Source organism: Pezoporus occidentalis, unplaced genomic scaffold (assembly GCF_034315485.1).
Source record: "Pezoporus occidentalis ecotype Australia unplaced genomic scaffold, CSIRO_AGI_Poc_V1 ctg124, whole genome shotgun sequence".
NCBI lineage: Eukaryota > Metazoa > Chordata > Aves > Psittaciformes > Psittacidae > Pezoporus > Pezoporus occidentalis.
The window spans coordinates 504,844-532,806 of record NW_026913038.1 but is presented as its reverse complement, the minus strand read 5'-3'; the positions used below and the strand labels follow the sequence as shown (position 1 = coordinate 532,806).

Here is a 27,963-nt window from a genome sequence, read left to right as displayed (position 1 = left end):
TTGGGACTTAGCAATTTTATTGTTTGTAAAAATACATATTGTGTACACAGAAATACTGCAGAAGGAAACTGAACATAAAACATCACAGTATTGTTTTGTGCAACACACTACCTAATAAATATTACACTTGTTTCATCCAGATATAAATACAATCTCAGAAACATTACCCAGTGGCGCAGTATTGCTGCTACTTAATAGCAACCTCCTCAAGCTTGACAGACCCCTGCTTCCTCCGAGGATGGAAGGGGGCAGCAAGCCAGGAGCTTAGCTTCGTGAGCCTGCAGATACCTCTGCACAAGGTGCCTGTGCGCAGGGAGGAATCATTTCAGAGTGGTTGTATGGATTGTCTAAGTGCGGTTGAGAGGGGGAGAAAACAGGGCTATGGTCACTGTCCTCAAATTTAGCTGTAGATGGGGAGTTTAAAATGGGTAAGGCTACTGAAAACTTCACTGGATAAATGCCGTGTCACCAGGATGGGACAACAGGCTGACTCTGAAAAAAGGATGAGAGGGACAAAGAGAAACTTAGCTTAAGTAGACAAAAATTCAAAGTCTGCGTCTAGATGCACATCTTCCACATGCTGGTTCAGACTACCAAGAGGCAGCAATCCTGATTTGAAGGTAGAACTCTGATCCTGCATTTAGGATTGACAGCCTTTGGTCTGAATGTTAGCATTCTCCTTGCCTGGAGAGTTGTTCTTCATGGTATTCGTAGGAGTAAACCAAAGACAATAACATGGAACCAAAGCAAAGTGGGAAGATGCATATGGCAGGGACTAATGCTTTGTTCATATCCGTATGCCTCAAAAGATATCCTGGCTTCTTAAAGCTACCCTAAAACCATAGGTCTGAAAACCACCAAAAATGAAGCCTCCTATGAAGAAATATTTTAACACAGGATATGTGAGGTCATGGGATTACATTATTTCCTTGTTCCATTTTTGTTGGCAAACATCTGAACCTGACTTCTGTAATGACAGGAGAGATTGCTGCTGGGAGTTTGCACCTCAGTTTTTGTAATCTGCTGTCACATAAAGTTTACTCATGTTCTTACCTGCGCAAACAGAGAAGCATCAAAAATACATACTGCATATATGAACATTTGTGAGACCTCTTGACTTCTCTAGTTATTGTTAATGCTTAGCAGAGAGTCCTGATCTTATTTACAAATTCTGGACACCAGCACCCACACTTTTTGGTTTTCATTTTTTTGTCAAATCACTGCCCCTGTCTTGTGGTGAAAAAATAGAGCTTAACTGAAATACCAGGGGATGGATATTATTTGTACCTTCTTCTGCTGTCACCACGTAACGTGGAACTCCTCATGGAGTAAGTGCCCAGACAGTCGATTCACATGACTTTTTCTTTGATCAGTCTCTGTTCACAGAAGAGACGGAAAAGTCTTTCCTTGTGATGATTCAGTTACTCTTTGAAGTATGAGAAAACTCTTCTTGTTATCACTGGTGCACTGAGCACATACTCTGCATGTTTTCTCCTCATGGCTATCTTTCCGAGCCCTCCAGCTCCTTCCTTCCCAACACAACAGTTCAGGAGTAGGTTCCTAGACCTTTCACAGATAATCAGATCCTGGAATTCCGTCTTGTCATGGATGGGAAACACATAGCACTCTGCACTGCTCGTTCCTTCACACTCTGTTCAAACAATTACATGGAGATCATGTATTTTTCTCCTGATGTAGAAAGACTGAAGAAAGTCCGATTTTCCATTCTCTATACACTGCAATTTGAGAGAATTTCAAGACTTTTCAACATGTTGATTTTCTCCTCGTTCCTTACACACTCACATGCACACACAGACACCTCTTCAGTTTAACAGGTACCAGCATCCTGTTCCTGATATGCCACAGTTTCAGAGAAAATAATGATAAGAAGAACAAAACCACCTTGAAATATCAGCATCAGAAATGCAGACACTAAATCCAGCCTGTTCCCATGTGTCCCAGGCTTATTCCTGTTCAGAGCTTTTAGGTCCAGCCCACTCTGAATTAGAGTGCTCTGGAAATGTCTAAATGTTCCTCCTCAGTTAAAGACAGGATTTTTCTCCCCAGGGAAGACCTTCATTTGGGAGTTCACAGAACTGGAATAGCAATGTCAGATCTCTTAGTTTTGAGGCTTTATCTTCAAGAGAAAAACACTTGCTTGGTTGTGTAGCTCAGGACTCTACCCAATTGCTGCTTCTGCTTGTAAGATGCAAACCACATTCTTGGCCAAACCAAAGCCTGTGACTGTCTAGGTTCTGGAAGACCTGGGGATATCTTGTCTGTCTGGAAGTACCAGCCTCTGCCCTCTCCTTCTCCCCAGGCAAGTATCTATGGTGAGAGGATTCCTGTTAATGCTTTGTGTGGGGAAAATCCAGCCTTCTGCCCTCTCAGGACTCTTTTAGCTTCAGTTAGCAGCCAGTGCCATGATTACAGATCAAACTCGGAGATTTCACTCAGCTGATACAACAGAATAGAAAAGGATGGCCGGTCATCTTTCCTCTGAGCAGGGTAGAAAAGAGAGAGGGAGAACGTTAATGTCAGCTTGAGAGGAATGGCAAGATTAGGAGGGAAAACTGGAAACTGAGTATTAACAGAAGTACAAGCTACTGTTATAGAGAAAATGCCAGCAGAAGAATGAGCTTCCTTCTCTGTAGTGCTTCGTTGCTACTAGCGGTGAGCTTGCCCAGTGGACACTAAGTACCTTGTAGCGGCTGGCTGTCATTTTTACCATCACTATTAAAACTCAGCCCCACAGATCTGCAGCTTTCTTAGGAAGCAAACTGTTGAATTAACTTGAGTTAGGAGCCTTACATAGATTTCTCAGTGAAGTGAAAACTCTACAGAAACCGCAGCTTAAATAAAAGGCAAAGAGCCTGGAGTCTGCTTGCCAGTGCAGATGAAAGCTACAGAGTGCTTCACCTCCAGGATTTTATCTTGTGTTAGTGCATGGAGTGTATACTTCCCTCCTTCTAAAAGCCATAGGGAAGAGAGCTTTTGTCTTTAGGAACTGGGGCTCTCCCATTACAGTACTAACCATCCTCCAGCAGTGGCTCATGACCTCATAGATCGCTTTGGAGGCCAGCTTGGGTTTGTAGAGCCGAAATCCTGCATTGATTTCTTCCACCACTTCTCCATTGGTGCGATTCTCATAGGGGATTTTACCTTCACTGAAGACCTCCCACATCAGCACTCCTAAAGCAGACAAATGAGAAAAATCACAAAGCAGTAAGTAAAATCCTTCCACTCGCTGTTCTTTGCAGCTCAGCCCTGTTTTCCTTTCCTTGGAAAAGCAAGTTTGACTTCTCTGCATCCTACTTCATGATAATCTAGCATGACAGGGTCTTTCCCCATGAATCAGATGAAGTCTAAGTATATTATGTGTCAGAAAGAAAAGCAGGGTTGTATATATTCTCCCAAACTGTTAAAAGGAGGGAATGGTTGTTGTGTACTCCATCCAGATGTGTAATGTGTGAAAGAGAACCTGCTTTTTGTCATTGATTCAGTTTATCTATTTTTGCTTTCAGTTAATCACATACAAGAGGCATGTCACTGATGTTCCTGACAGCACTGTGTCCTGCACCAGAATCTGCTTGCATTTTGGTGAGACTCAGGAGCAAGAAAGCAGTATGAATGGCTCCATTAGCTGACTCCATTGGTTAGCTCAGCCTCAGCAGTGGGAACTCCCCACTTACGAAAGGTCCCACATGGTGTCATTCCCTGGAATGAATTCACAGGGAATGACACAGGAATTTCAAAGGATTGTGGCATTCCTAAACAGTCAGATGTTTTTCTATGATTACTGTTCAGAGCAGTACAGACACTCATGTTACTCTTGTGTGATGGACAAGAGATAGGCAAAGACAAAAAGACTGTGGAATACCTTGCAGTTGACCACCAGATCAGAGAGGCCCTGCAAATGGAGTGACTACAAGGCATCTCTGTTATTGTTAGGTTTAATTTCTTTGCTCATCTAATATGACTGACTTGGTAAACTGTGTTCACATTGTATTAGAAAAGGGAGACAGACAGATAGACTGATCTGAAATAAAGTTGTCATTCAACTTTGCTAAATAATGCCTGCTTTCCAGCTTTGAATTCTTCAAATAGAAGATGCACAGAGATTACAGCACCTTGCCAATGATACTGGCTCTACTGAAGAGTAAGCAAAGCAGTTGTACTCCCCCTGTGTGCAGGTTCCTGCACTGGGATTTCTCACACACATTTTGTTCTCCTGGGCACAGCAGGATTTCAGCCTGGCAGAAGAGATGAATGGGCTGCAGAGTAGTGGAGCAGAAAGCTGCTCAGAGTCATGAGACCGTGACATGACAGAGGAATTCTCTTATGCAAACCCCACTGCATAACAAGTCTGACAGATGTACAACACTGCTGGCTACACCTTTCACAAAGGACTGACCAACACAAGCGAAGCTCGCCAGTATTTCATTCAGCCCTGAAACTGGAGTGAGCCAACATCACCTCTCTTGGCTTGACTGTAAATCAAACTGAGCACCCTTTTTGGAAGCATCTGGCTCTCAGTGTATGGGTCAGCTTCCGATTTGTGAAGCAAAAGAACATTCTTACCGAAGTAGTGTCTCTCCCCATGTCACTGCCACTTTACTTTGAGGTGTCAGGGATGGTTCTACTGGCAAATGTTATCCCTTGTTATTACATGGTGAGTGCAGACAGCCTCCTCCACATGCCAGGGGACATGGAAAGAGGAATGGTGCTCTCTGAAGCATCTCAGGCTGTGTTAGAGAAGGTGGTTGTGTGGGCCTGAGCACCCAGCTCCCACTGTGTTGCTCATAGCCTACTACTGGAATGCACAACTTCAGCCACAGCAGAAGACAGCAAGGCGAGAGGGAAGCACAGAATTCACAAGCACAGACTAGCAAAGGTTGTAATCCTGCATTATTTACTGCTAGGCCTGGAGCTGAGTGGCACCCCATTGACTGTGTGCTGTGCACAGCACACTGCACCGATTCATTCTGCAGTACCACAATTTGCATGCTAGCTGGAGAGGTGCCAGACACATCAGTGTGCCAGATCAACAGGCCAGGGGATAGCCTTTGTTATCTCCAGTGCCAGTGGCCTTGGGGGAAAAAAATATACAACAGTTTTCTTATCTCTGAGGGTCCAGAAAGGAGACCAAAGAACAGATGCAAATCATAAAACAATGCATTAGGGAGCAGGAAATGAGGTGAGAAAATGTGAGCAGTGAAATAATATTGTCAGATTGGCATAAAGCAAATGGAGTCAGCAAAGCAAACTTGGAAAGAAAGGCAGAGGGTTTGAGTGAAGTATGAGTGCCCAGGACTGACGTGCAGAGAGATGGAGTGCCTAAATAGCTTTCCTTTCCTTATATAATCTTGTCAGTGACTCTCTAACCTTTTCTTGGACACTTCTGCTATTATCAGCATGAAATGAAGCTAATTATTTGGCATTACATAGCATTGAACAGGTATAACACATCACCTTGTCAGTATCTGCAGTGCTTCAAATTACATATATAGTTTATGATTCTTTCTTTCACTTAAATGATTGAGGCGTGCTTTCCTAAGCCAATATTCAGGCAAAACACCCTGGGAGCCCAGAGGATGTTGGGTTTAGGAGAGTTTACTTGAGGACTGAGTCTAAGCTGGTGTTTGTTAATTTTTTTCCATTCTGACAAGAGGTTCTTACCAAATGACCAAACGTCAGATTTGGTGCTATAGTTGCTGTAGGAGAAAACCTCTGGAGCAGACCACTTGACTGGGAACTTGGTCCCCGTGGAGCTGGTATACTGATCATCAAGGACAATCCTGGAAAAGGAAAAGGCGGCAGCATGCTGAGTAACCCCCCTTCTCCCATGACAGCCCTGCAAGCAGCATGCTCAGCCATGGTGGCATTACCTCGACATCCCAAAATCAGATACTTTGACCACATGGGATTCTCCCACCAGGCAGTTCCTAGCGGCCTGCAAGAAAAGAAGGTGCAAAGGCAGAAGGTCAGAGGTGAGACTCACAACCACTCAGATGCTTCCATCCTGGTAGGGCAGATAGTGCTTAGAGAAAGGAGAATCAAAGTTTCCACCTCCTTTGATACAGTGAAGGTGAAAACTTGAGGTTCTTATGCTTTGTGTACATTTTATGGCCAGCATGTTCCTGTTGCCACCAAAGCATCAGTCTGACTTCCAGGCCTTTGTTGCCCAGAAGGGGCAGAGAAAGGTCCTAAAATATCCACAACTACTCACAGTTCTTGATCCCCTAACAGCAGCAGTGGCTGATGTGGCTTAATTGAACACCACGTAATTAAAAGCATTTTATCAGTAATGCATGTTTAGAACAAGCCTTTCTGGCATTTTCACTCATTTTTTCTCTTCCAAAAACAGTTAAGGGAAATGTTTAATCAGCCCTTCAGGGGATGGGAATTTTCCTACAGTACTGATGCTTCTTCAGCAATAAGGGGAGATACTGCATCTCCTATCAACAGCTAGGCGGGAGGAGTGTGAAAGCTGAAATCGAGGAAGGGAGAAAGCACAGGAAAACATTCAGCTGGAGCAGAGGAAAAGTCTGTGTTGGACCAACATACGAGGTCTCTGTGGATGACAGAGTTTTGTTCCAGATAAGCCATTCCTTCACACACATCTTGGCACATCCCCAGGAGGGTTTCCTTTGAGAAACTGCCCCGCTGGCTCCTGAGGTAGTCGGACAAGCAGCCGTTCTCCATAAACTCAAACACCAGGCATATGGGGGTGTTGTCAAAGCACACACCGTAAAGTTGGACTAGCTTGGGGTGAGACAGTTTCCTGTGGGATAGGGAGGGAAGGTGGAAAAGAAGCTGAAACAGAGTCAGTGCCTTCTATGCTTACAGTAAGAGTGTTATATTTGGCCGCCTATGTCACACTGCTGCGACCCTCTTTCTGCAAAGGCAAACTACTAAGTAGAAAGAAGCAAATGTGTAGACAAAGTCTAATGTCAAATAGCACTAAGTATAATCCCCGTTTGATGGTAATGGTCAACAAAAGACTTTTCTGCATGGAAAATCACCCAATCAAATAAAACCAAAATCAATTTCCATCTGTTTTTGAAGGGAGAGAACAAAGTCAATAAACCCAAAGGGAAACACTTTCAGTTGTGCAAAGTAAAAAATAGAATTTGCAGCTAAGGTTTTCAGTCAAATTTCCCTCAAATTTTAAGAGATTTCTCCATCTAATTATTTTTGATGAAAACCACTTTGCTCTCCAAAACACATCAATTTTTCTTGCCTTCCAGAACAGCAGAAATCTGGAAGACCATTCTGGACATTTGTAGATTTAGGACAGTAATTCACCTACACTTTGAATTGCCTTTCTTTGCAAACAGCAGAGCTCACTGGTCTCTCTCTCTACTATGTATATGTATACTATTTATTATGTACACTACATAATCCAAGTTTAATTTCCCCATTCATATTCCTGAACATTATCACAACACTTTGGTTCAGTCTTATGAATCCTTCAGGGTCTGATTTTCGTGGTGAATCTACTACTTACATCAAGACTTTAGCTTCCTCAATGAAATCCTCTTCAGACATTGCTCCTTCACGAATGGTCTTGATGGCTACTTTTGTCCTCTCCATCAAGTAGCCAAGGTAGACCACGCCAAACTGACCACTGCCGATTTCCTGTACACGGGTGAGCTCAGAGGGGTTAATGATGAATTTTCCTGTTGGTTGTAAGGGACAAAGAGTAAGGATCTAGCAGTAAATTGTTAAACAAAAAGCTTTTATGGGTTAAACATTGAGACAGGACTTGAAGTGAGACTTTCTGGCTCTCCCTCAAATTGTCTGTCTGACCTTTGGTAACTCATTTGACTAGTCTGCGCTGCAGGTCATGTTTAAGTACAGGAACAGAAACATCCCTCTTTTACCCCCCCCCAATTTGTCTTGTCAATCCAGTTCTTCAAGGAGAATTGTTTCTACCACGCATATGTGCACTACTGAGCATAACACAGTTTTAAATTTCTTTTATGTTTCAAAGTTACAATAAAGATGATACCAGCAAACATCTTGTAGACAGCAATGTGCAAAAGGAGGCATCTTTCAGGAGGGACTCAGATTTCATCAAGTTATGCTATGCTCCTACTTCCATCACTTTTGTTCATTCATTTCAGTACTTAATGTTGATTTCATTGAGACCCTGGGGTTCTCATCACCTCCCTCAAGGCACTGCACAATCAGTTCATTCAGTTAACAATGGTAATAACAAAGATGATAACCTAGTGAATAGTGCAGTGTAAAGGTCTGAGGAAAGCTATTTATTGTGGTGATCATCACATGAATATTCATCAATATCCAAGGGGATGCTCAGGACCACCCAGCTAACCAGTGAGGAGTGTGATTCCCATATAGTCATGAGAGTACCATACCATAGCTCAGCCCTGCAGTGATTGGGGCCTTTTTCCTCCAAGAAGAGACTGCATACCGCAAGCGAGTGACAAGACCTGGGTAACAGAGGAAAAGGTGGGTTCCAGTTGTTGTCACAGTCATGGGAAGTGTGGCTGTCACTACTCAGAAGGCAGCCTGGATACTGGAAGCAGGTTTATTGTACTGAGTTCCCAGCTCCACTTGAGGGCAGCTAAACCTCTATTCAGACTATGATTTCCTGCCTGCTAGAAGGAAGCCAATTCTGAGCAGTTTCAGCTAATTTCCCATTTTCACTCTGTCAGCAAATGTGAGCGGTGAGTCTCTATTAATTCTGACGAAATTCAAAATTATACCTTTTATTTGTAGGGTATTTTTGAAGCCCAAGATTTCCCTTGGTACTCCTGGGCTGTAGGGATGGGGGTCTTTGGTGACTCCCATGTCTGGCTATGTATCATGGCCATGCCCCTAAATTTGTGTCAAATCAAGGCCCAGGGATATATCACCTCCTGGGCAAGAAGGGTCTGCAGTGTAATTCAAACAGGTAGCTTGCTCTGATAGTGGTGACACATACCCATTGGCTCCCAGGAATGAAAGGGCTCTCTATAGTGTGTCACTATAACATTCATATTGGTCATTGTCAGCCTTAGAAGGATAACCAGAATGAAGATGTAATGCTGGAAGCTGGCCTGAGATGACCATTCTCCCACCATGAGTGCCAGGATAATTGGAAGAAAAGGTGATGCCATTTAAGATTTCATTGTAAGGACAGGGGGCTTGGGAGCCTTCCTTCAGTCAAAACAGTTACCTGGCTGCATGGTAAAACAGCAGCTTCCCTGCTCAGCATCAGCCTTTACTTACCTCCTGCATTGTGCTGGTGATAGTTGATGAGTTCAGGTATGCAGTCAAACACATGCTTTTCTGCCAAATAGTATCGCTTGGGAAAGTCAGTTGTCTCATTGATGTGATAATGCTTTATAACGGGATTGTTATCCGTGCTGAAAAAAGAGGAGGTTTTCTTTGAGGAAAACTAGGCTGCAGCAAAAAGACAGGAATCTGGGTATAAATGGAAGAGGAGCAAGTGAGAAAAGGGTAGAACCTTCCCTACGCACAATGAATGAGTGGGGAGCTAGGAGTGAGTTGCCATTGCTAACAAAAGCTGTGTGCTTGCATGTTCTCCCTCTCACTCACAGATGGTCTCATCTCTACAGAGGCTGAGGTTTCCTGATAAGGCAGGTTGAGCACAGTTTCTCTACTTCTTCTTTCTGAAGCGAAACTTTCTGCCCCACCACTGAAACCCTTTCACTATTCTTGTATTACCCACCTCTGATGAGTCCAGGATATACTCCATGTTGATCCTACCAACACTTTATCTGGGTAGACAATGCCATTAAAATTACAACCCCAGTGACATTTAAGACACTATTTATAGGTATATATTTAGATGGAGGGAGAAGTGGAGCCTTTAATACACTTTGCGAATGGCAGCTAGCTTTTCTGCCTTTTTTGGAAGTGTTTTCCTCTGTAATTTTCATGAGCCTTCTGCTCTCTCTTTATAATGCCAAAACAGAGATTACACTCTCACAGAAGCCGTTTCATTGATGTAATTGATGTGAAAAGCTGCTGAGCTCAGCTGTACCTTAACGCTTTGGTGAAAACAGAGACTGTGTACATGCCAGGCTGCCTTGAGTCTCTCACCATGAAAGCACCTTCCCTACCCTGCAACAGGAGCAAAGGAGAGAAAACTGGTTAGAGACATAATGGGAACAAAAGAGAAGTGGTCTAGGGACAAAGCTCTGCTCATTTCAGCCTTCCTTATTACTCTGTCATGAGGATGTGCTAAACATGTAGGAGAAGCGGGGCCATCAGCCAGCTGACAGAGCTTGGTCTGTTCCATGCACAGCTCTGGTGGCTGCCCATGCCTGCAGGTACATGAATCTGGTCTCTCTCGGGTGCTCTGTATTTTTAGCTCAGCTTCCTGAGGAAATGAGACGTGTGCACTTGTGCTGTGTACTTGTGGCGTACACGAGCGCGTGCCTCTGTCCCCCAAAGCCTCTCAAGAAATTTTGAACCAATTGGCTCTTTTCAATCTGGCAGAACACTGGTGATAATAATTTCAAACAAATCCAATGCGACGAGCAGCTCTCTCCATTTGAGAGAGCAGCCACAGAAAAAGAGTACGATTTATGCAACACCAGAAAATCCATATGGGAATGTATGAAGGATAATTTGCCAATGTACCACAAATGGGAAAAGCTTGGACAAGATCCTGCCTTTCACAGGTCCCCCAGTCATCCTGTATCTAAACAGAACTGTGTAGGGAAGCAGGGTTTCTCCACTCTGGCACTCACAGAACAATTTTCCTTTTTAATTGTTTTCTACTCATCTGAATGCTAAAATGTATCGTAGGTCATAATCCTGAAGGGCCAGGCACTAATGGATCATATGGCAGAGGCAGAGGAGATTTAACGTAACAGTTTGGATGCAATATGCTGTGCTGATCTACACATTCATAACAAAAAACACATTTTTCCTCTGTTTGCAGATAAAGATGCTTTTCATCTGGCATCCCAAGTGCCTGATTATTTCTTCCCCTCCTTTTCTCTACATGGTAGATTTCCTTCATTTTAGGTGTCATCTATCCACCCACAACACCTGATGCAAACCTAATCCACCAATTGCACCCTGCCTTGTCCTGTTTCCCACCTGATTCAGCTCCAGGTGAACACAAAGGCTGAGACTGCTACTGCATCCCCTGCATATGAGCTGCTGACTTTCAGTGCTCAGCTCTGACCAGATGGGATCAGCCCACTGAGCTATACACCTTCCAGGGTTATCTCTTTAATGCACATCTATGCAACATCTACCATCTGACCAGATGGGATCAGCCCACTGAGCTATACACTTTCCAGGGTTATCTCTTTAATGCACATCTGTGCAACTTCTACCATACCTGCACTATTTAATATCTAGCACAGAGAAGCTCTAAAAAGCATCTTTATCATGCACAGTGAGGGCTTTAGGACTCATCTCCCTGGCAGTGTGGGGTTGCTTGCACAGAGAGGCAAGTTAGTTACTTGAAGCTCTTTTCTTGTCCTTCTGTCTCACTTGGCAGCAAATCTGGCCAAAGATCACTTGTGAGCTTGGTCGTATTTTTGAGGGGAAGCTGTGGGGGCTGCAAGGTTTTGAGCCAGAAGCCTCTGCAGCCACATGGGGGTAGCTGCCGCAGAGAAGTTGCGCTGGTAGGACCAGAAGGAAAAACAAGATCACTAAACCATGCGTGGACAGATCCTGTAGGAGTTATACTAACTAAAACAATAATATAAAACTACACAAAAATGCTTTTCTTTGCATAAGATGCCATCATTGCAAGAAACAACACTTTATTTGGGTGTCCTGTTAGCATAAGAGGTGATTTTAAAACTGAGAGTATGTTTGTGTGGAAAATTTGAACAAGAAGTTTATTCTTTCTATTTTCACTACAGTCTTCACTGGAAAACTGTCTCAGCTGAGAAATGAAAGATGCTCACATGCACACACACACAGAGAGAACTAAAAAAGCCCAAACCCATACTTCTGTCTTTCACCCAAAACACTTCAGCACGAGATTGGTTATATTTCAGAGAACCACTGCATCCACAGGCCTCCTGCAGGGGCAGAACAGATGAGCTAAAATCACAGTTTTCAGTCGATGCAGTGTTCCCAAAGGGTGTTTTCCACCAGCCCCAGTTATTTAACCAAAGAAGGATGGCATGGCTCTCTGCCCACACTCAGCTACCATGGAGGTAAGGGGGTGGCTGCTAGTGATCCTTTATCTTGCATCGCACACGAAGAACAGCCAAGGACAACACCACAGCAGGAACCCAGGGTCCAGCTCTCCCTTACACAAAGCAACCCTCGCAGGCTTCTCCTCATTTGTCATTCATTAATTATTATTGCCCATCCACCCTGCATGTAGCACTGGTTTACCTCATCCTTGAGGAGTGTTTCTGCTTTGCTTCTGCTGATGTTCTTATTGTACCATCTGAAAACATCAAAAGACTCCCAGTCAGTGTTTCAAGGCTAGTAAAGTTTCTGCTGAAAAGCATCTGAATTCAGCGTCCCCAGCATGAGCGGTGACACATTATGCAGGGTAGCGATGTCTGAGGGTTGTAGAACAAATCCAGGGCACTTGGAGACACGAGACAAACACAGGCACCACTTACTCATATATTTGCAGATTCTCGGGTGATTTTTCCACCAGGTAGCTACTTGGCACATAGCCTTCATGCCTGTTGAAATAGGACATGGCGTGAGTGTGCCAGACAGACAGGATTTTCTCTGCATCTGTAGGAGTCAGCCCTGGCAGATTTGCCTGCTCTTTGCATGATTGTTATGTATTTAGTAAGGTTACTGGAGAAGGAAACAACTGATTGGACCCCTAAACTTGCAAAGTTTCACATTTATCACTATTTCCCCCCCCACATTTATGACAGCAAATATCGGCCTGAGCTGAGGGCTGTTTATTTTAATTAACATTCAGACCCTTTCCTTAAGCTGCCTGAATTCAAGCAACATCAAAGGGAAGAAAGTTACTATAAATAACCTTCCATCACTTTTTCCCTGTATAACAGAGGATAACTTTCACAAAAGTTATACAAGAGGCCAGCATATATGTTAATAGGAGAACAAACTGGATTTAGAATGGATTTGTAAATTGGCTGTTGAAAAGGGACTTACCCATTCTTATCTTGAATCAGCCACCAATGTTCCTCAGAGCTGTCAATCACATAATATTCCTCATTACATTGTAATGTCAGCTCCTGCGGATTCTGGGCTTCATAGTCATATATGGCCATGACTAAGGCTTCCTTTGGGTCTAGCAACAATTTCTGCACAAATTAGGCAAAAGGCTCATCATATTCATAGTCATAAAAAACAATGGCATGTTCTCTAAAGTGATATATCCCTGGCAGCATTGGTTTTCTCTGGGCTCAAAAGTCTTAAAGCTGGGAAAGCACCCCAAGCTGTCTCATGGGGTATGGTGCCAAGATGAGAATTTTTAGCATATTTAAACAATTAATTTAATATAGAAATTTCACTTGCACAGAAAATAGGTATCTACTTCTTCTTAAGGCAGGATTACCTCTGTCTGATCTGTTACTCAGAGATTCCTCTTAAAACCCTTCTGTGATAAAATCTCCATGGCCTCCCTAGAGGGGGACTGTCCCATGCTCTGCTGCCCTCCAGCCCTTTTCTCATGCCCCGCTTCTCCCTTTTCTCCCTTTTTATTAAATAAGCTAATGACATTTTGTCTGATCGACAAGAAAATCATTTCTCTATTCCCCTTCAGAGCAGCTTTTCTCATATCCCTCCTACTTCCCAAATTTCCCTGTCTATAGATTGAAAACAAAAAACAGTTGAAGCTTCAGCCACCATTGGAAAGTTATCTGTGAAACCAGGCTGACTTTGTAGGAGTGAACCTCTGGCTCATGGAAAAATATGGAAAAGGCAAGAGAAAAGCCCAGGGAATGTTATCAAAGGTGATACTACAGGTCACTGCACTGCAGTGAACCTTAATGGGGGTATATTGACCACTGCTAGTTAAACACACAAGACAGGACACCAAGAACAGCTTCATGTGCCTCACTGCACTCACCCAGTTATCTTCAGGAGTGGGAGGAAGAGGCTTTTTTGAGGCTGGAAAGTAATCAAGAAAGATAATTTGAAGTAAATGTGGACAAAACCAGGGGAGAAAATGTCAAGGTAATGAATTGATAAAGGTGATACAAACCCAGTGAATAGCGAGTCTTGGCCTTAGCGAGTAAGACAATCTGCACTCACACAGCGACTCAGCCACACATCATGGGTTTGAAACTGGGGTACAGGTTACTTAAGGAATCCCCCAGGTACAGGGTTACAGTGTCTTGGGTTAAGAATGATTGATTGCTTATAAGTCTTTTCAGGAGACAAAGTAAAGATTACGCTTAGCCATTGAAACCACAGAGGAAGTGTGGTTAGGACAAAATAGGACGCACAGGGTTGAATGCGTGTATATCAGGAAAGCTCTTATTATGGGTTTTTGATGGATCATAGCTGATCAAATTCTTAGTTCTCTATCTGATTCCAAAGACAGCCCCAAGCATCACACAGAGGAAAATATTAACGCAAAACAAAGAATGCCATATACAGTTAAATATAAGCCATAATATACCAAGAAGCCAGCAACATGCCTCCTGATGGAAATGTAACATGATATTCTTTGATGTTTTGTACGAGACAAATTCAACCCTTTACTTTTGCTAGGAATAAATATTTTCAAAGTAGGGATGGTCTTAACAAATCCCATACCATTTTTGGTAGGATCATACTCCACACAGCCAACTGCCATCTTCTCGGTCTGAGCGCAGCATATCCACTTGCCATCTATCCAGAAATCTGGATGACACTTTGAAACCAAACTGTTGTTGTTTATAATTTCTGGAAAATGTTGGGGGAAGGAAAAAGAAGAAATAAAAAGAGGGGAAAAATTAATTTATTTGCATTCACATCAGCTCTTAAAGACATCTAGAACTGAATGGAAATAATCTCCACTCAAAAGAAGCTTCTTGTCAAACCAAGCTTTTAGTTATTATTACATATCAGCCTCTTCCGTTGATGTTTTTCTTTTTCCCAAAAAGATTCAATTTCACCACTGATGTGGAGGAATCGGCTTCCTGCTGCTGATGGAGCCTATACCTCTCTACTGCGAGAGACCAGAATCCTATCAAAGTGTCTCTCTCTTTAAACTGATAAACACCAAAACCTAAAAGGAAATAAAACCTGGAAGTCTGTATACTGTTGATTCCCATGAGAGACTACATCTTTACAGTATCTGTGGATGTAGGGCACAGGCACTTGCTGGTTTGGCCTGGTGCCAGGAGGCCAAGCAGCTGAATAAGCTGGCATTCACCAGCACTAACCATTTTTTGCACATGTAAATACTAGTCTCGAGTATCTGTATGAGTGATTAAAGGTCCTTCTTGAAGCTCAGGCTCTTCATCTGTAATAATAATTTTCCTAAAAAGAACAAAACATTTCTGCTGGCCTGTCTCAAGAGACTATTGAAATTGTTCAAGGGAAGGGACAGTCTCTGAATGTTGAACAAGAAGATGTGATAAAGTAGAAGCTTGGAGCGAGCGCTGTCCAGAAGGGGAATAAACAGTTGCAAGAATATGTGCATGAATTTAATAATATCTCCACGAGACACAATATTTTCAGAGTTAGTGATACAGCAGCTTGTGTTACAAAGCAGGAAAAAGCTATGACAGAAGCTTGGTGCAGTTTTCATGTAACCAAGTAACACTTCCCTTATGTCAAGTATTAGGCTTCGTTTCTGCCTGCAGTGGTTAGTTATGGTAACTTCAGTTCAGCATCATTACAGCAGAGCACAGCACAATTCAGGAGGTGAACAGGAAATGAAAGCTACATGCAAAAATGTTACTTAATAATCATGATTCTCTAAGAAGGTTGTCATCTAAACAAAAAATCTATTAGTAAGAGCTGAAAAATCTGCTATGCAGAAAAGATTAATTTCTAAAAACAAAATAGGCATAGAAAACCCTCGTCTCTTCCGGAATAAGAAACCTCAAATTACAGTAACATATTAACAGTTTATCCTTGAAAGAAGCAAATAAAGCATTCCATGGCCAAATTTTCTACTGCTGCTGCAAACACACAAGCAATTTGATATTATAACCTCATTCCCCAGTATCACTTTGCATGCTTAAATCTATGACATTGACCCTTCTTGCATATTTTCTCTGCATTATAGTCTGTAAAAAACCTGGTCTGGGATAAGTAACTTCAACATTAGGTGAGCACAGGGGTTTTATTACCTTCTTTCAGTGTAAAGACCCATCTCTGCCGGCTCTCACGATTGGGTGCGAACACATAGAGTATGTAGTTATCGTGGACGATCTGGAGAGGGGAGTGAAGAAGAGAGCAAGTCATTAGAAGCAATCCCACATATGCCGGGCACGATGGAGCCACTGAAAGCAACAGGGAGAAGCCCTCATACCAACAAGTTAAACACAAAATGATGACATGAGAAAGTGGATTAACAGAGTCTGTGAAAAAGCATCTCTTAACCTCATTGACTTTATTATTTAATATGGAGTAGAGATTATGATCAAGAAAGAATTCTGGACAAGCAGTGATTACATCATTTCTATGCTGTTAAGAAATGCCTGTGAAATCAGTGGAGATGTACCAATTTCAATCTGCAGAGGGTTTAGCATGTTACTTGCTGGCTGCGTTTATCCTTCTAAAGCATCTCTGGGGAAATGGCTTCTGTTTCTTAGCAGTTTCTTGTTAAGATACCTTCACTTAAGATCTAAAAGCCAAATTTAGCCTTTTTTTTTGTATAAATACAGATCTCATGCAACTCCCTGGAGATACTTGGATTGCTGTTATTCTCCAAAGTTTTTAATAGCTTTCAGTAGGATTATAGAGGGGAAATAAGAAGCCGGAGCAGATGAACAATGAGCAATCAAGATGCTGTTTTCATTTACTTGGCCGTAACGACAAATAAATGAAGGAAGAGAAACACAGAATGTTTCTGAAATTTCAGGCCAGGGAGTAAAATCATCACAAGAACTGAGATGACTCATAAACTGAATTGGATGACTAAAATTTGATTTAATGCATGATCTATAGTTCTCTTCCAATATTTATCTCAACAGTTTAATTCCAGATGGGACCTGATCTCTTTGATGCACAGATGTTTTGACCACTGTCTTTGAACAGAGGTTTCTGGAAGAGAGCAGCTGGTTTTTAATTTTTTTCCAGGGGTACAGATGAGGCAAAGGTGATTATTGTTTAAAGAACAGGAAACATTTGCTGTCTCTTGGCCTGGTGCCCTTGCAGGCACACGCAGACAGCTGTGTGACCCAGTTTTCATGCTACATAGAAATAAATTACAACCTCCTTTACAAAAAACAGAAATAGGAAAGGAATAATTCCCACTTGTTTAAAGCCACTCCTCTTGATATTATGGTGTCTTGACAATGTAAAGCAGAGTTTGGAATATGCAGTAAGCAGCTCCCCAAAAGACGTAGCCATGAGCATGCACAGAATCACTCATTTCATGCCTCTCTGCAAGGGGCTCAAACAAACCTAAAAAGGCACTGGTGGTTCCACAGAAGATTTACAGATGGGTGCAGCTGAGATTTTTTTTTTTTTTAAACCCAGACAATATAATTTTACAAAATACCACAAAACTGACTGTGGGATAAAATTTAGATGTGCTACGAGCAGGAGCAATTACCGCAACCTCAGTGGAGCACTGTCCATCATGACTGGTCCACTGTTACCAGCCCACCAGTACTGGTCTCTTTGTTCTGCTCTTGGAGCAGCCTCCCTAGCACATCACATTCACCAGTTTCTGATGCAAAGGGCACTGAATGTCTTTAGTTTCAGCACCACACACGTAAATCAGCCAAAACCCTGGGAGGATTCCATGTGTGAAACATGTTCTTTCTCCAAACATGAGTTAGTGGCATAGCTGAATACTGTGTTAAACACGGGATAGGATTAGAAGATCTAAAGATCCTTTCCAGTTTAAGACCAATTAGTGTAAGAGTTTATAGACCCTGTTATAAAATGCAGTCTGTGATTCCTCAGGTCATTTCAAACCTTGATCTGCTTTTTCTTCCTGTGCTGTTATTCACCCTGGCGTTGGGCTCATTAACAACTGCACTGTGAGGGAGAGTTTTACTGAAATACTAAATGAGGTGGTATCTCTCTATCAGTACAGTCACCAGACAGACTCACCTGGAAAGGGTATTTATACTGACAGGGAATGATGATGTCACTTTTCACAATTTCCACACATTTAATCCTGGAAAGCTCCACAGAACCCTTCAAAGTCTTTTTCTTCTAAAAGACAGAGAAAAGCACTTGGTTAATGATAATGGTTGTGGATAAAGTGAATGATTAGACAAGACTGTCCTGTCCATGGGGGATTTAATCTTAATGGTGGAGTAGTAAATTAACTGATTATGTAAGACATTTAAAAGTATGAAGAATCTTTTTCATATATGGCGCCTCCACATGGACTGCACATACACACAGATACATGAGCATACACACACATATATGAACACACATACATTTCAACTCAGCACAAGGGCTCTTAGTGAAAGTCAAAACCTTTGACTGAAATTCAAGGTGTTTTTTTTTTTCTTCCAACAAAATGAAATGCCCTTTTAACCAAAAGGACCTATTTTAATGAAATGTTCAGTTTAGCAACACTCCTGTTTCATCCTGAAAAGCTACAAAACAATGAATATTTTATTAGAAAAATAGTTGGGTCCTGAGATTTTCAAACCTTTGCATTTTAGCTCAAATGTAGCATTTTTACTGCACCTGTGTTCCAAGAAACAAAACACCTCTCTGGTTTTGTTCTGTCAGGGGCTCTAGCTGAGCAAAAATAACAGGAAATTTTGAAGTAAATAATAGCCTCAAATATTTGCCAACAAAACTATTTTTCTGGCAGCCTCTGTTGCATTATTATTCAGCATATACCAGATGCCTAGATAACACTATGGGCAGTTAGGAAAGGGTAAGAAAAGAACAGAATTCCAAGTATCCCAACTACCTCGGTGTGCCCTATTTCCTACTGAGTCCTTACCCCATAGCTCCTTGGTGTATGACACTCAGCTTTTGCAAGAGAGGGGTGAGGTGGATGCTGCAAATGGCAGGCAGGAGCTGAGCTGAAGCTTGGTGTCTGATGCACACTTCGGAAGGATTCACTACAAATATGTTTGCTCTTTAGAGGCTTTTGCTTTGTTTTCAGTAGGGATTAAACACTTGCTGTCTCCCAGCTCAGCTTTGTGACAGTGTGATGGAAATCAGTGAGATTTATGAACCCCCAAACACTGCAAAAGCTTCTGTTTGTGCAGGAGCATGAACTTCATGTTCAGAGCATGAACTTCAATGACTGAGTTGTACCTGTCACAGGTTATCACTCAGAGACACAGCAAGACCTTGGCAACCTTCTTGCTCTCCCTCAGACCTATAATGCAACCCTTTGTGTCCTTCACCCTCCAGCTCCCTCTTGCCCCTCCTTCCCTATGTCACTGTGACCCTGCAGCTCTGTCCCGCTGGTGGCAGCTGTCCCCACTGGTGTGATGACGCTCACTGCTGCTCCGTTGCTACCTTTCATCATTAAATTTAGCCTAAAACAGTGAAGAAGCTGATGCCACTGGAGATGCGGTGAGGTTTGCCATAGTATACTGTCAACAGCCTCAAACCTGAGAGGACGCAAAGCTCCTCAAACCTCATTCTTGCACAACTGGCTGGGTATTTTGCCTTTGTATAATTGGACTTGAAGAAAGAGGGGAAATTATTGCAGTGTGGTCTCACATTGCTCTTGCAGTATTTTGCTGGTGTATTTGGGTTTTTTATTTGTGTTTGCTTACAGTTTAACCAGTGCATCTGGATTCACTGCCAGGACTGTCTCCTGTAGGCAACATCTTCGCATGTAGGTCTATGGGGTGAATCGGGATCTTTTTATATCAATAAAACCAAGGCTGTAAAGCACCCCTAAATGTAAATACCAATTAAATGTCAAGAGTATTGCCAAGCCTTAGAAGCCCTTACTGAACTCCATTTTCACCATCTATTTTCTTCTATTCTTGTCTATTCCCGTTTTTCTTTCACAGAAGAAGCCAAGTCTGGCTTCCTCTGTCTCTTTGCCACAACCTCCTCTATCATTTTTTCTGCCTTTGGGACTTCTACCCTTTTGCTGAGACCCAAAACCATTTATTTTCTATAACAGCCGTCAATTTTGGTAGCATTGAACCATCCTTCATCTTATTCCTTTGAAGTCCCAGGGCTTAACCACATAGAGTCGTCCTGTGAGGCTTTAGGAAGCCAGTCACACACTCTGTTCTTTCACTGCAGATTGTTGATATCTCTCCAGACTCTGCTGAAATATAGGGCCCAGCTTTCTCAAGGAGCATTATGCAGTCATCCTGCAGCTCTCATCACCTACTGTGCTCCTTTTAATCACATAACTCAGAAATGGAAGCTCCTCATATCCTCATAATCTCACGTTGCATTGAAATGTCAGGGTATGTCTCACAGCCAGTGCATTGCCCAGTAGACCCTCAGCAGATGGGACTTTGTTGATAAAAAGCAATTACATCCCTGTAGCAGCACAAACAACTGGAAATACCACTCACAAACCAGGCACTACCCAGAAACTGGGCTGGAAACTAAACATGTCCCTGCTTTTGTGATGCTTGATTGCACTTTAATCCAACAAAAGCAACTGGGCCATTTGGAATGGAGTGGAGAGGAAAAGCCTCTTAAAAATGGTCTCCAAAAAACCTCAGAGACTTGTTCCTAAAGGGGAGAGGCAGAACATGCTGACTAATCTCTGTTTGTTGTTTTCAGACTGACTGGAGTATAATTACATAGATGTTTTAGCTGGTCAGTCAGAAAAAGCATCAGTGGTCTTACTGTGTAATGTGTGTGTAAAGATAATGTGTGTGTAAAGATAAGCAAGGCATGCTGCTGTCAGTGTGCTGCGGATCAGTCCATCCTGTTTTATTTCATTTGGTGTGTTATTTGCAACATGGCAATTCTGGGAAGGTGAGCTGACACTTCTGCACAGAGCCAGGTTCGTCACAAGCCCAACACATTACTGTCTTCATCTTTGCTATTTCACCCCCTCTTGCCAACACAGCTCCAGCAGCTCTTTCACTGATTAATCCTTTAGTTTGTGTCCACTGCATAAACTAGGTAATCCCAATGGTCCCTACTGGCCTTAGATACTTGGACAATTGACTATGGGACAATTGACAGCCTTAACCTGTGATTCTGAAGGCATCTCATGGTGCTTGCTCAGGGAATAAGCTGCCTGGCATCTACCACATGCAGGGATGTGGAGCCCATGGTGAAAGGTCAGAGAGCTGTCAGCAGCTGCTGTATGTGGCAGATCTGAGCTGTTAGAACACTTTCTGACCATGGGTCCGCACCCTCAGGCTTTGTGAATGTCTAAGATCTTGTAAGATATGGGCTCTGCAGTCTGAGGAATTTGCTACTTTCTGGCTAACACTTTGCTGTTGCTATTTGTGAAGCCCATTCATCAAATGCTCTGCACCAAGAACTTCATCTGAAGGTCTTTTTGTGGGCTCTTAAAGGTTTTGTTGAACCCCACTTATTTACCAAAGAGCCCTGGCAGGAAAAGTAGGCACCAGTGCTGGAATCAGAGGCAAGGGAGGGAAGCCAAATGCTAGAGAGAGGTAAGGCTGGGGTGGGCAGAGCCTTATCTCAAAGAGCACAGGAAGAGAGAGCAGGCAGCATTTTCTGGCACAGAAAGGCAGCACGCCATGTTTCATAAGGCCCCTTTGGTCCAATAGTTGCATTAAGAACTTGTTTCTTTTGTGCTGGTGAGGGGAAAACCAGGGGCTCTCTACACTGCACCTAGGCTTTCCTTGCCCTGCATCACTGGGTGTTTGTGTTCACATCTCCATCTCCTTGTACTTCATCCCCATTGCCTGTGTGGCTCTTCCTTTGCAATGCTGGCTGAAGCAGGAGGTCAGGGGAAAGCTAATTTATAGCTGTGGAGGAGCAAGGTAGGAAATTCCAGCCCTCTGTAAACTCAACCGCTAAAACGCTTCCATCAATCAGAGCGTTTAATGACCTTCTCTGTAGTGTCAGGGTATTTTTGAGCTAAACTTCATTCCCTGCTTTCACTTACTGTCTTGACTAGAAGGAACCATAGTTAATCGGTGATTAAGTGGATGTTGGTCTTTGCCTTGGCACTAGGCATGACCTGCTTGTCCTGTGTCCCCTGTGCTCCAGCTGCGCTCAGTGCGCCCCTGCACAGGGCCAGAGCCTGACCTGGGGGTCTCTGTGGGCCTGAGGAGGTGAAACCAAAGCAGGTTTTTTTTATCACTATATACAGTCCCTCAGGAGCAAACAGGAAAAAAATAAAAGCAAAAATGCAAAAGCCTTGATGTTTGCATTCCCCTTGAATAAAGTGCGTGTCAGTGTGAAAAGAGGCTTGCATGCACATTAAAGTATTTTTAGAGCAATGAGACTGTGTGCTTGTGACATAAAATCTTTGTCCTTGGCTTTCAAGCAGGGGCTTGTCAGTGCTGCAGCCGACTTGTCCATGTGTAGGTGACAGTCCTGATCTGAGCGCTGATCTAACGCTGACCCCATGCACAAAGGCGGACTAAATGAACTTAAGAAGTGCTGCCAATCAGTATTACCATGGTTATGTGATCTCACAGTAAAACAAGGCTCATTGTGGCAAACAATATGAGCTTACTCCTATCACAGCTCCAATAATAAAATTTGAATCATTAAAAAATCCATTTTGCATTTACAGAGGTGTACTAAAGGATTCATTTACTATTATGCATAGGTTTGTACCTTGTCCACATCTTATTTAAGGTTGTGTTGATTTTAGTACATAAAAATTCATTGAAACAAGTGTGATGTAGACAGATGCCAAAACCTGACTTCTTTGTGTACTGTATGTGATTAATATATGCAATATGTGTATTATTAATAAATTAGTTGGAGATGTGCATCAGAAGACAGATGATATTGCAAACCCTGGCAAGCAAGCAGAACTTGTTAATAAATACATGACAAGTTATGAAGAACAATCTATCTACTCACGTGTATTTATTTGGAAGGTAGTCTTTAAAACTGTAATTAAATCAATTTTGTATGAGGATTAGAGCTTCATGACTGTAAGGTACGCAGAATACACAAAGCAATGAGGAATGGTATGATTTGTCACTCTAATTTAGAGCAACATCAAAATAGAGGTCTCTGGAAGAAAAGTCTTAGTCTGTTTATGTTAGAGTCTGGGGGAAAAAAAATCTTTCTGGGGCAGGATGGACAAGTTGGATTCTATGTAGAATAATGGAGGTAAAACGGACTGCTGGACTGGAACAAAGTGCTGCTTTTGTTTCTGGTGGTAGCTGGACTGTTGCAAGTTACCCAACATGTAGATAACAGAAGCAGCTGAAGCATTTTTCTGATGCTGATAGAAGGCTTTTCAGCCAAGTTTATTCCTTTGTTCTCCTGAACAAGAAACTGAAAGCAAATTTCAAGGCACACTAAAGTGCCATCTTTATATCTGAATATCAAAGATCTGAATGAAAGAGCCCAGGACAAGGCTGATTCATGCTATTTGACCTCCTGAGCATCTGACCAGTGTAGGAAGAATAGGGCTGATGTAAATGAAAAGAGAACTCAGTCCTTTTCTGTGTGCGCTTTTCACTGCTGCCTCTAAAAGCTGGACTCATTTTAGCCCATGAGTGCATGAAGATATAAAATATTTATGTGCCTGAATTTCCCAGCAACCTTTCCAGCCCTGAAATAATTCTCAAAATGCCTGTATAGGGCAAGATGCTTATTTTTGAAGAAGCAAAGTTAGTGTAGGAACATGGAGCACTTCTCCACAGCTGATACAGACAGACCCGAGCGCTCTTTGCAGGTCTGAGCCATGCCGAGATAGCAGCTCTGATGCAGGGATCATGTAATGGTCAAGGTACCATGTTAGTGTGGTGCTAGCCCAGCAGACAGCGGTCTATTCACTAGGTGTGCCATGAGCCTCAGACATCTGTGCCCTTTCTAGACTACAGCCAGCCTGAAATACAGGGAGAGATGCTCATTTCTGGCTGTCCTCATCTGGCAGGAATGTGACATGCTGAAGACTATGCAAAAACCTCTGCTTAGTGTCTGAAATACTAAAACTACCTCTCTTTACTATTCTGTCTGGTAACCCTTACTAAGGATCATAAAGATTTACTAAGCATCATAAGCCGTTAAGCAAATGGGATATAGGTAACTCACAAGTTTAAGTGTTTTGCTATGTAAGGACATTTGAAACTCTGTCCTAGATACCTCTCCAGAGGGATTAATTTATCTGCTTCTTCTGCAGTGCTGCAACAGTACTGGAATCCTGAGAGTATCACATAATGTTGGCATTATCTGTTAGCCTTGTGAGGATCAAACTCATTGAAATAGTTAAGTGATTATTCCCATAAGCTCATTTACTCACATGTACAGTAGCTATAACATCAAACCCTAGAAATGAAGAATTTTTGCTCATGGAATTGGTTTGCATGTTCTAATAAAGGCCCTTCTGATGTGTTTTAGTAGAGACGGGGGCTGAATACATGTGCCTGTTATCAGGGCTTTGCTTTATGTTAAGACAGCCCTGCATTGTGCACTGCGTAATGAATTCCAGAAAACACAGCTTCTTATTGTTGTCAGTTATTAGGGGCTCATTCTCCTAATGAGATATGTAAATATCTTTCATTAACATTAATGGCAATGGTGTGCTTGGCCCCTGAGGAGAACAGTGCTTTCTGTCTAGCTATGGCCATTATAACAAAAATGCCATTCCAGTTATTGCAAAGATTTGCTTCTCTGATGTCAGTTGTCTTGACAGCTTCTGGTATCATTTACAGAGTTATCCCTGTACCCTTATGACCTGTTTAATTTCTTGTTTTGGACTGCTGCAATAAACTCTTAAACATCTTTTTTATACCTACAGTGTCAGAATGCAGAGAAAGGGACTGGGTGCTAAACACTTTTAAATGCAGCAAAACATGTAATCCTGGGCTTAATAAATAAGTGTATGCTTTACTCTAAGCCACCCTATTGAAATCAGTGGGACTTGTCTAACTGTTAAGCAGTTCATTATTGTTTTACCTGACTCTATGCACAGGCTGTTATTACTGACTGACCAGGGACTGGAGAGGTAGGTACTGTACAGTACTGAACTCTGAGTACAGTAAGATACCAGACAGGTTGGAAAGGGGTTCTTAAAGAAAACTCTTATAGCAAATATCTACAGAGATTCCCCTTAAAAATTACATACTTTCAAAGCTCAGACAGTTGCTGGTCCCATCTCTATGGAGCAGTACACATGCCTGAGGATACTCCCCATCCCTTCAGCCAGCTGGCAGAGAACAGCAATGCCCCTATTGCGCTGCCCTAAATCTTCAGAGCAGAACCACATGCAAACTGCTTGCTGGCAATGGTGACAGCCCATACTAGCCCCTGCTGGCCCCACAAATTTCTGGAGAGTCCCCATGGAGCAGAGCCAAACCAGTGCCAGAGAATGAGCACTACAGATCATTGATTTCAATGCCTGTGCACGCTCCCCAGTCCTAGTTCACTCAATGGGATGGGAATAGCCCATGTGTCAGGCAGGTACTGTAAGTTTCCCTTCACCAGCTGTGAACTCAATAGCTGGGGGCTCATTCTGTTCTCAGCACAAAACAAGATGGTACTTGCATGGGTTGCCCTAAGCTTCCCTCTCCAGAACAACAATGACTTTATCACAGGGAGGTCTCACCAGGATCGTCTAATTTTGGGGAAGATTATGGAATGGGCTGAGGATCGGTTCTGGGAGTATTTCACAGGACAACCTCTTTTCTCTCAATGTCATACGAAGCTCTTCTATTCGTGTAACAACCTGATTTTGGTAGTTTGTGTCAGAAAAAAATTGGCTTTTCAAGCAAAATCAGCCCTGTAATTACAGATACACCCACCATCCCTCAAATGTGTATATGGGCCTACAGGAGCACCTGTGTTTACATATACATGTCTACACATATATAATATGTACATGTTCAAAATACATAATATATAACATAAAGTAGATAAGATACCAAACCCTCATCTCACCTAATTGACCTATTAATTGAAGATATGGGGGGAAAATTTCCAGAGACACTCACATAGCCTACGAAATCTATGCCCCACTGAAAGTCACAAGTCACATTTTCCAAGCTATTTCAGTGTCTCAAGATGGTGACAGACACCTATTGTGACTCCGCAAACGTGTCTATGCAAAGTCTATGTTGAGTTCATCTCAAGTCCACCAAGACTCAGAAAGAGACAAGGAAAACTAGTTGTGAAGACTTCTCTAAACACCTACAGCAGAATCAGTTAGATGCTTTTGCAAATTTAACCCAGAATAAGTGAAATAGTTATAATGGAATTTAAAATCTTTAATGGCATTTGAAAGATAGTTTGGAGAGCAGACAAAGAGAGTCTCAAATCAAATATACAGTGTGCAGCAATAAATATTATCCTATTTAAATACAGAGTTAAGAAAAACACAGTCTGTAAAATAAAAGCAAGAAAAACAATTTGTTGGCCATATTTGAGAGAAATAACCTGCAAGTAAAAATGTCTATTAACCATTAAAGTTGTTATCCAGTCTCAACTAGGCTATGACAAAATACAAAGGCACATAGCTATACACTATGCTATGAAGATCACTTTTCTCATTGGGTTCAGTTTTAATTTAATTTTCTGCAACTGAGCAAGATTAGATGGTCTGAAGTTTCCAGTGCTGGCAGCACGATCCCCAGTTCTGCTCTTCATACAGTAACAGTGCCTAAACATAATGGATTAACAGCATGTTCAGCAACTGCTGGAAAACAAGCAATATTATTTACAACCATAATGAGGCTCAGCAAACATCCAGCTAAGTAGAAGAAGGAAATAATTGTCATTTCACTATAACACTCAGCACAATGGGGTGCTCAGACTGACTTCTAATGCTCTTCATATTTAGTAAACCAGGGAAATGCAAGCTTAGGGCAACAAAGCCTAGTCTGAGCTCGGGTCTTGTCATTGCATCCCTTCTGAAGCTAACTCTGAAGAAGAACCATGTTACACATAGCAGCTGAATTTCTGTTAAAAAGCAAGACTCTCTCCTACCAGCCATCAATCAGTCTGCTGCCCTGAAGGAAAGAATGAGAGTGAATATCTGTGGATGACATTTTTAGCAGATGTAATTAGGTTACACTTGTCATCTTTGCAATACGCCACTCCAGGTCACTGCTGTACCCATGTGAACTGCCAGGCACAGGCTCACATAGCTGTTACACACTCCAGTTACAACAGCCCATGCTAAATTCCTGCAACAAAACCAGATCCCTGCTATAAAACAGCGAAGTAGTCTTATTCCTCTGTGCACACCAAATGCCCACTGATCACCTCTGATTTGATCATTTTGCAATTTTCAAGTGAATGGTGCTGTAGTAAGGACCAGAAAAGTTAATAAAATTTAACAAAGATTATGCTTCCCTCCATTAGCATCCTTCCCTTCCTTTAACAAATTTCATCCTTCCCTTCATTATTCTGTTATAGAAGAGAAAATGGCTGACGTACCCCATGGCGATATTCATAGTAAGCCAGCTTGGATTTGGTTAAGACAAAGAAGCGCACTTTAAAGTTGGAAGGTGAAGTCCTCCTCTTCTGCTGGGCTTTTTTGATCAGCAGTTCCTCTAAGAGCACACAGTTATTCATGGCTGAGCCAAGAATGGTAGTCTCCCAGGACATGGGGTGCTGGTCCTATGTGCTAAGTGCCTGTCCAAGAAAGAGACACAAGAAGGAAGACAGTTAAGTAAAAAAAAAAGGTATTCAAAACGCAGTGTAGGTGCTTTGAGCTTTATCTTCCCATCTACAGCAAAGCTTCCTTTCTGTCAACGCATAACCACATCCTCTCTGAAGTCATAGAATGAACAGCACATGTTGAAATACACGCTAAGGTAAATGTTGTGGAAA

At 42.3% G+C, this 27,963-nt stretch overlaps 1 protein-coding gene across 1 annotated transcript; it reads right to left on the bottom strand.

The window, feature by feature from the left end:
* Positions 1-27,929, bottom strand: ITK (IL2 inducible T cell kinase). Its single transcript, XM_062607503.1, has 17 exons — positions 27,568-27,929; positions 18,172-18,276; positions 16,236-16,317; positions 14,710-14,838; positions 14,018-14,058; positions 13,099-13,250; positions 12,585-12,650; positions 12,349-12,403; positions 10,019-10,098; positions 9,241-9,377; positions 8,385-8,459; positions 7,511-7,682; positions 6,568-6,784; positions 5,889-5,953; positions 5,680-5,798; positions 3,035-3,192; positions 1-2,499 (listed from the first exon to the last, which is right to left on the bottom strand). The coding sequence occupies exons 1-17, from the start codon at positions 27,736-27,738 to the stop codon at positions 2,428-2,430; spliced, it is 1,896 nt and encodes a 631-aa protein (XP_062463487.1). The 5' UTR covers positions 27,739-27,929; the 3' UTR covers positions 1-2,427.
* Between the last annotated feature and the right edge of the window lie 34 nt (positions 27,930-27,963).